The sequence below is a fragment of the Gastrolobium bilobum genome, unplaced genomic scaffold (genome assembly GCF_033153095.1).
Source record: "Gastrolobium bilobum isolate Gb01-03AN ecotype WA unplaced genomic scaffold, APGP_CSIRO_Gbil_v1 utg5726, whole genome shotgun sequence".
NCBI lineage: Eukaryota > Viridiplantae > Streptophyta > Magnoliopsida > Fabales > Fabaceae > Gastrolobium > Gastrolobium bilobum.
Window position 1 is genome coordinate 972,255 of NW_026896804.1, and position 9,778 is coordinate 982,032.

General features: G+C 33.3%; 1 protein-coding gene across 1 annotated transcript; it reads right to left on the minus strand.

Moving 5' to 3' along the window:
• Positions 1 to 805: 805 nt before the first annotated feature.
• Positions 806 to 4,365, minus strand: LOC133302134 (protein HOTHEAD-like). Its single transcript, XM_061501881.1, has 6 exons — positions 4,278 to 4,365; positions 3,443 to 3,782; positions 3,019 to 3,320; positions 2,540 to 2,907; positions 959 to 1,524; positions 806 to 860 (listed from the first exon to the last, which is right to left on the minus strand). Exons 1-6 carry the CDS (start codon positions 4,363 to 4,365, stop codon positions 806 to 808), a joined length of 1,719 nt encoding a protein of 572 aa, XP_061357865.1.
• Positions 4,366 to 9,778: the final 5,413 nt, after the last annotated feature.

A 9,778-nucleotide genomic window follows, 5' to 3' on the forward strand; every position in this document is an offset into this window, starting at 1 on the left:
AAATAAATGAGATTCAATTATTATTAATGAAAAAAGAGATAGACACAAATTTCACATGAAATTTTAACATTAGATGATCCATTCCCTTTGCAGAAACTCACTTACCCTGGGTAATTGGAGATTAATTCCGCCGTCTGACCCAATTCGAGCATTTCCTCTCTACCCACCTTTAATTTCTCTGTTATATTGGCCATAACCCATGAGGCCATGATTCTTAATACTTACTGCAAACCTTCCAATCATAACCGCAATTACGCCAAGCACAAATATTACGATTAGAACCCCAACGACGGAACCAAGGGAGTTATGTTGTGAATGCACCATTATCATTTATAGGATTCTTGTGCCACGGTGAGAGGTCGTCTTGAGTGTAATGGGGTGTTTTACGTGTAATTATGTATTAAAATTCAAAGAAGTTTAGTTTCACTTTTTAAGTTTGGTTAAGTTATCATTAAAGTTTGATACTTTGATAAATGAGTTTATATAATAGAGTACTCACACTAACTAATAATTTCATATATTAGTTTATCTTATGATATTTAATAGGGCATACAAAACGGATCCTTTGTATATATCTTTGATTCCGGCTAATAACATGTATAATTAAGAATAAAAAAACAAGTGAATTATACAACCATTCTGATTGAAACAATGAAAAGTAGATTCTTCAATTCTTTTGGCGATGATTGAGAGCAAAGGACAGTATTTCATTCCTCATTAATGATCCCATATTGTGAAGTAACTTGATAACAATCTAAATATCGTTTAGGTAGATTCTCATTTGATGAACCTCAAACAAAACTTATTAGTCTTTTTCATCGCCAGCAAGTCTCTCTCTCAATATTTTTACTCCCATATATCTGGACCAAATAAAGAAAATAAAAGTCAACAACCATTAAAATATCTTAAATCTTAGGAATATGTATATTTATATATTAATGGAACACGTATATTATACCTTCCAAGCATCATAACAGTGGCTTGAGGATTAGTTCCGGGAGAATAATTAAAGGTAGAACCGTCGATAACACGCAGTGCATCCACACCAAGAACCTTATAATCACGATCAACAACTCTCCCAACTTGGCAGCCCCCATGATAGTGCCATATGGTCATTACAGTGTCTCTGCAGAACTGCTCCAGAGTCGTTGAAGCATTCGTGTGTTTAGGTAATAAATTCACCGGGGAACTTGTAGTCATGTTAAGTAACACGGACAACGGCATATTTTGGTATCTGAATGGAGAGAAAGCCTTGGATTCGAGTATTTTCTCAATGGTGCGCATGCCTTGGACACATCTCTCCAAGTCCCTGGGTTCTTGGAAGTAGTTGAAGGTCACCAATGGGTTCTCATTTGGATCACTGTTTCTTAGCTCCAAATAACCCGTTGAAATTGGACCCATGATTTTCTCCAGAATGAATCCCCCTCTGAATGCTGCCTGGTCAAGGCTTTCCATCATCTTTATTGCTTTTGCCAGTGCTTCTTGTGTCCTTTGCTTTGGGGGCACCTTCGAGAATTGACCAATCTGCATTTATAAATTACCATCTAGTTGTGAGGTGTGTTGTTCATGTTAATAAAGTATTTAATTGGGTATCGGTGTATAGTACAAACTAGTAGTGAGTTGTATATAATTGGACTTATCAAATTTAAGATGAATATATATATGGGTTTCTCACATGAATATATATATGGGTTTCTCACTTGTGATAGTAGATAAATTTTTTTACAGCAAGGATATTTACACCAAAATTCACATACATATCTTGGCATTTAAAAAAAAAATTAGAACTCTCGTGCGAATTCTGAATTTTTATGTGTTTCTGCAAAATGTCTCATCTGCAGTCACATAAGAAATATATTTTAAAATTTTTTTGTAAAAAAATTGCTCAGTTAAAGCTGATTGGATAAGTTTTTTCAAAGTAATGTAGTCAAACATGTCACATATGCTAACAAGACTAGTCCCGTCACTGACACTGACGGGACTCGTGCCACGTCAGCGGTAGGCAATCTCATTATCGTAAAACTTCGGAAGGTCATAACTTGTGACTCGGGTATCAAAATCAGATGATTTTTTTTTATTTCACATAAATTTTAGAAATCTACGCAATGAAACCTAATTTAGCATATTTTATCTCCCACAAATATAGTTTGAAAATCTTCTGGATTTAAACGCGTGATTGTGGTACAATTGTACACCAATTCAAATTATGTTTGTGAGAGATAAAATATGTCAAATGAGATGTCATTGCGTAAATCTCGAAAAGTTATGTGAAATAAAAAAAAATCATCTGATTTGGATACCGGAGTCACAAGTTATGGTCTTCTGAAGTTTTATGATAACAAAACTCCCTACGTGGCGCTGACGTGGCACGAGTCCCGTCAGTGTTAGTGACGAGACTAGTCCCGTCAGCATATGTGACATGTTCGACTGCATTACTTTAAAAAAACTTATCCAATCAACTTTAACTGGATAATTCTTTTGCTCAAAAATTTTAAAATGGTGCTTTTCCCGAAATATAACAACACTTCAAATATTATACCTTGGGGGAAAACATTCCAGCGGCAAAGTTTTCACCACTGGCGGCTTCAATATAGCTTCCAAAGTTTGTGATGCCGACAACCTCAATGAGGGATACCTCAACGGGGATAGGAGATGGGACAAAGATAGCATTCATTGGGTTATCTGACATTCCCTGTCCTACCAAGGGTTGGTCCAATACAACGTTAATGTTGTGTTCCCTCAGGTGATGTGCTGCTCCAATTCCACTCAACATCAGAATCTGTGGGCTTCCAAGTGCACCAGCTGACACAATGATCTCGTTCCTTGACCCCTGCTTCAAGTATGCCCTGTGTTCTGCCCCTGATGCATCCCTAAATATTACTCCACATGCCACTGGCCTTGATCCACCTGTTCAATTAATTAATTTCACCACCCACATATATAATATCATTAAATAAGAATAGAATGCAAATTAAACTATATATACACGAAAATGTAGGATCGCTCAAATAAGCACACCTTTGTTTCTAAATAAGATCCTATGCACGGTGGCATGCAAAAGTAGAGTAATTCCATTTGGGTTAGCATATTCCAAAAGATCAGCAGCGGTATGCCTATGACCTTGCTGGTCAAAGATGGTTCCCCCAACCTTAGTCCCAATAATATGATCGTAAGTAAAACCATTGTAAGGCAACACTCCAATTTCCAACAATCCATCCCTCACAGCTGATTGCCACTGCCGCATAAGTGGCTCGAATGTCACCACTCGTTCCACCCATTGGTACGATTCATTTACTAACCTTCCATCCCAACCAGCTTCCCTAAACAACAACAATCAATGCATACATAATGCATAATGTATTATATATAGTTTAATACAAGTCATAGTTCATTCATAAATCATGCATAAAGATTAAAAAAAGAAAAACACATGTTTGCATACGTTACGTAGAGAGGGCTTGCGCGAGTGTAGAAGCCAGCGTTCAAACAGCTTCCACCACCAAGGACGCGAGCTCTTGAGTTAATGACGCCTTCTTGGGAGATGAAACGCTGAGAGGGAGAGGTAGGTGACGTGTCCGACAGCGCAGCACCGAAGGCAGCTAAATTGGTTATGTTGGGGTTTCCATAAGGTGACCCTCCACGTTCAAGCAGCAAAACGCTGTGGTTTTGGGATAGGGTCGTAGCTAAAGGACACCCAGCGGTTCCACCACCAATTACGATGTAGTCGTAGTAGGAGATGTTTGGTGCAGAGGTTGCATTGTGCATAAACGTAAAATTCGGAGCTATATATATATATAAATCAACAACAAAAAACACAGGACAGTCTCAGAATCGGTGGTAACATTTCATAAAGATTCTTAATTTCACTAGTCCTACAATATTTTTTATTTTTTTTTGGCTCGTCCTGATGGAGAAAATAATCAGATACTCAGAACCTTATCAGATGACAAATAGGTCAATTCGTTTGAATGTGAAAAGGGGCAAGACTTAATTACTTGAATTTGAACATCTATTATTTGCGTGACGGAATCAAACTGCTAATTAGTTAGAGCTGACCACAACAGAGAAAAACATATGTGTATATATTTTTGGGTTAAATATGTGTAATATTTTTGAAAGGATTTTTTTTTTTGAAAGGAAAATATGTGTAATTTTAAATACACAAGTTATGTCATATTAGTTCTTAATACTAAAACATACATAACGTTAAAAACTAAAATGACACAACTTGTGTTTTTTAAAAGTACGAAGTGTTAAAAACTTCCCTATATTTTTACCTTTCTCAAAGGCACAAGCACAATGTTTAGGAGAGAAGAAAATCCCAGCAAGTGACACCAGAATCAGCCTCCACAGCGAAACACCCATTGCAGCTGACTTGTGAGACACTACTAAAAACTACAAGTAGTAAGAAGGTGGTCTTAATGGAATTTGGTTTAAACTGTAATGACCCAAACCAACCATTCTTTCTGATTATATAAGGGGAAAGCCCAACAATACCGGCACCTAAATATAAAGATCACTTAACTGTTTTTATCGCCGACACCTTAGTAATTGTTGTGTAGAACCATTGCCCCACAATAATTCAAGAAAATGCAGACTTTGTGATATGTTTATCACGCCCATGCAATCCCTTGTCCCGCCCAACTAATTTTTTAATATAAACTATTCATATTATATTAGATTCGTTTAATGATGTCGAAAGTTCATGAATATGTCATCTTTTACGTACATGGATAGAAGACCTATGATCCAAATTATACTACACCAAAATCAACTCACAGAGTGATCTTAGTGTATATTAGCAATATCATTATGCAGCCTCTCTTCGGTCTTGCACAAGTAGATTTATTTATTTATTTTTGAGATTATCTTCCGATAATTTCATAGGTTTTTCATGGACTAATTCGGAGTTCAGAATGGGTTCATGACTAAGGCTTTAAACCCTTCTCAAAAATGATATTTAGAAAGATCGAACATATGCTCTCATCCCACCTGCTCAGCTCCCATGCACCAATTGAGCTACCATCATTTAGTCTTTAGATTTACAACAACCTCCTGTGGCAATGAATTCCATTCCATTTTTGGATTCAAATAATTATTTCATTTATATTTAGCCACTCACATAATTAATAAATTAAAAAATTAGAACCGTTAAACTTAAATGCATGCAAATCAATCATTAATATTGTGGATAACACTTATTATTCATACCCGCATAAGTTGATATTTCCTTCTCTTAAATAAATATTTAATTACATCGCTCATTCGTTTACATAACTCAAAATTCCTTAATGTTATCAACATTTATGTGAATCCAACTAAGAAATAATAATCGCAGATTCAACGCTCCTATTCCACCACTGTGTTAACAAAAATCATTCATAGAAGTGCAACTTATCATAATATTGCACTCAGCCATTCAGATTTATTAAGAGTAATTTGTTGTTTTATTAACAAAACACAGAATACAAGTATTCAGTTTATTATATGAAAGATCAAATCAAGCAAATATGTCAGCCATAACAATTTGTGATTTTTTAAGCTCCATTTTGTTTTTTTAAGAAAAAATTATTTACAAAAAATTATTTTATTCTTTAAAAAGAAGTCAATTTATCTTAAAAATAATCAATTTTAAAATGTGTAATAAAAGTTATTTTTAAAAAAAAATCCAAATTCACCCTAAGTAATAAAGTTAATTCATATTAAGGGAGTCATAACAATTATTTATCAAATAATTTTATTTGACCAGAAAAATTAATATTATTAAAATCGGCTCGGTCATTGACCCGATCAAGGTATTGGGACACTGGTTCAACCACTGGATCATTAGTTGAACTGCATGACCCGGTAATTATATGCAATTCTATAAACATACTCAAATATATAAAAAAAATGATAAAAATTTGTTTGCCAAAAAAAATGATAAAAATTTCAAATATTTTAATATAAAAAATAATAAATCACACATTTTTATCCAATCAAGGATCAAACAAAAATATAATGATTGTGATACGGGGCTTCAGGTTCAGTAAACGACATCTTTAATTATAAATTAAATCAAAATTCCTGCATAGTACATAATTGAGATAATATTAGTGTTGTACGTACATAACCTATGTAAGTCAATAAGAAAAATACTCAAATATGTCTATTATGATTTTTTTTTTGAAAAAAAAAATTGGGACCGGGTCAGTTCACCGGTTTTCACGAAAATCGGCCGGGTCGCACCGGTTCTGATGCAGGATCGGTTCGTTGCTTTATCCGAACTTGTTATATGATCGGTTTACCGGTTCCCAAGTCGACCCAGCCAAGCTGATTTTATTAACATTGAAAAAAATTATCAAAGATTCTTAGGATTAATTTAATATAGAAGAAATCGAAATATAAAAAAAATAAAAATTGGTCAATACTAAAATGGAAATAATTGAAAAAAAATCAAGATAAGAAGGTATGGAATAGGCATGCAATTGGAACTTACTAAAAATTCGATTTTACTTGTTTCTTAAGCTAGTAATTTTTTATTTTGGTACAATGTAACTAGCTAGTAGTTAGATTAGAATGAATCTAATCAATCAATTGATGGGAGAGATTAAATGAATTAATTAATACTAAATTCATTAACGCATCAGTCCTTTTTAATTCCTAAACTCAAGTAGTTTCTCAACTTAAACTCTAGAAATAAAAGTATAGGAGTCACGCAACAAATTTTGCAAAACTATTGATCTCAATTTCTATTTTTATGATAAAAGCATTGGATCAACTTGCACAGTATAAAAATAATAAGACTTACATCAAATCTTAACCGTTAATTTTCGTACATCTAGCGATTATAATTTATTGAGAATTAATCTTTAATTAATGAGTATAATCCAATAAGTTACAATCGTTACATGTATGGAGATGATCAACGGTTAAATTTGATGTAAAGAACGTTTTTTATTCTTAGACTTCTGCTGCTAATGATTGTGGCATTTATGAATTAGTTTAAGTCATGCAAAAAAAAATTTAATTTTCTATGGAATTGTACGTACCTTTTTATTTTTATTTTAGAAAAGTGTATCTAGTTAATTATATTGTATTAGATTATCACCTTCTTTTGGATTATTATTCCTTATTGATTGTAAATAACCATTGAGAGCATATCTGATTTCAATTCTTTACTAAATATTTTTTTTTAGTTACTAAATATTGTTTCAAATGGGCAAAAAAAAGTCAAGACATCGTTTTTAAATATTAAATGTAAGTACGATATATTTAATAATAATATAAATAGTATAATAGTATTAATAAATAGAAGTCTGAGTTCCACACCCAAAAAAAAAAAATAGAAGTATAAGTTATGTTCAGAGACATAGATGCCAATTTGGTAAAGACATTGTTATTTTGGTAGTTTGAGGAAGTTAGGTGTAACGCCCGACCGCTTCAAGAATCAATGACTATCCCCACACGAGACTTTTCAGTGTACTTTTTTCTCACTCGCACACTTCCCGGGAAAACTTCCCAGGAGGTCACCCACCCAGAATTGCTCCAAGTCAAGCACGCTTAACTGTGGAGTTCTTCCGATCTGGGCTACCGAAAAGCATATGCATCTTGTTAGTATAGGTAGTACCAATTAATTCTTATAAACTATCTCAAACTGTGCAGTCTCATACCTGCACAGTCTTTGAAATCCCTCTCTTTCGGATGTCGATTCGATTCATTCATGCATGTAACCCCCCGCTGGAAGTATGTCAGGAGCCGCTCCTTGTCCGTGCCTCTTTGCACCGGCGATCACTCCCCGCCCTCGTCAGCGCTCAGGATGTTACATTAGGTCTGAACTGAATTCTGTCAATCTAGTTAAATTGTAAGGGAAATTATATGGGTTTAAAGTGACCTTAGATTAGTCTAATTATGATTAGATTAATTATTAAAAGTAGGTCAAAGTTGTATAAAAACGACCAATGAAAATCCTAATAGGTTAAGTTATCAAACTAAGCTTAATTACTAAGTTAGTATGTATCCTACATATGTGAGTCGGTTCTTCTTCTTCATTTTGGCTCCATGGCCAACCTAAGAAGAAGGAAGAGAAGTGGTTAACAAGTTAGATAATTCAATTGGTTAAAAAATCAAAGAAAGTCAACAAAAATGGCTAGTTTAGCTTTTAAGTGTCTTTAGGTGTTTTCCTCTTGTTTCTTTTCTTCATCTCCATGAAATTTCTGCATTTTTCTCCTCCATATCCAGCCATCATTCATGAACTTGGAGAGCTCATTTCATCTATTTATGTTCATAAAACTTATTTCACAAAAAATGATCGTTGAAGCTTAAGAAACAAAATCCTAAACTTTGTTTCTCCAAAGAAGCCTTCAATCTCTTGTTTTTTATTTTTGAAGACCATGACCTAGTATTGTTCATAAGTCCAAAAGTGAGCGTTTCAATGATTTGAAGCTTGGAAAATGATCTATAGGTGATTAGGAGTTCATTTGTGTCAAGAAATTCAAGTTTTACCGGTTAGTTTTTAAGTTATAATTATAGGTTTTCTTGTTGAATATGGATGAACATAGTTATGTTGTACCATATATTTATTATGTGTTTTGATTTGTATTTATGGTATTTAATGGTTGTAGAGTTGAAAGAAACAAGTAAGAATCATTTGAAGTTGTTAAAGATTCACAAACCTTAATAGGATGCAAATATGTTTCCTATTTTATAAAATTTATATCTGGAGTTGTAGGTCTCCAAATTGAGCGTGGTTTGTTCCAAATTAAAGATCTGCATGTCTAATATAACATATCAAAAATTTAAGGCAATCTGAGGATAATTGGAGTTTTCGTGAATTAATTATTACATAATGTTCAGGTTGAAAAATCTAAGTTGTCATTTCAGTTTTGCCTTGAATAATTATCTGAGAAGTTATTTCATGTAATGTTAATGAGGAATCATGATTAGTGCTTCGTAAATTGATGTTTTATGTGGTAAATTGTCATGAAAAAATTGGAAAAATATATAGTAACCCTAATCCTAACAATTCAGCCATGTATGATTTTTAGGAAATAAAAAGTATGATTACGGCTATGTCCATAATCCTAAAGATCATCAATTATATTCAATCAAATTCGAAAATATATTATCAAAATCAAAATTCTTATCAAAGTAATAAAATTAAGAATTTAAATTAGGTTGTATCCAAAATAAAATTAAATTAAATTAGGCAAGTAATAATAAATAGTCAAAAGATAATACATTAAGTCAAATCAAATCATTATTAAAATCAAATATCTCTTCAAAAATCAAAATCAAGAATTACACACGAATTAAGCGGGGATAAAATTAACGTTGTGTCCTGCAACCTAAGAAAGAAAGAAAAAATTATCATTGAACCTATACATATAAACATATCATTACTTCACATTCATAAGAAAATTTACCTAAATGACTAAATCACACTGCAATGGCTTCCTTCATACTTTCCTTTCTCTATGTTATTCTTCCTGTCTAAGAATTCGACATCGACTTTGACGACAACCACGACACAAGCGCAGATCGCATCATCCTCAATATGTCAGATAACAAAAGCTATGAGCGGAAGAGCATGTTCAATGAAGATGCAGGATGTCTTGGTTCTTCTAACAACTGGCTCATTGTCTTACACATGGATGGTTGCCCTTTTTTTTCATCCCTCCTCTAATTCTTTCATTAAGTTGCCACAATTTCCCCATATATTCTTGGCTCCCAAAATCACCCATTCCTATTTTGCCGAAGACTTAAGGAAAATCTTTGTAAACAAATTTGTGTTCATAGA

Excerpts from the sequence above, each read along its gene's own strand:
- LOC133302134 (XM_061501881.1), bottom strand. The coding sequence starts at position 4,365 with ATGGGTGTTTCGCTGTGGAGGCTGATTCTGGTGTCACTTGCTGGGATT. Across the intron at positions 3,783-4,277 it reads TGCTTGTGCCTTTGAGAAAG|CTCCGAATTTTACGTTTATG; the intron begins GTAAAAATATAG and ends ATATATATATAG. Across the intron at positions 3,321-3,442 it reads GCAAGCCCTCTCTACGTAAC|GGAAGCTGGTTGGGATGGAA; the intron begins GTATGCAAACAT and ends GTTGTTGTTTAG.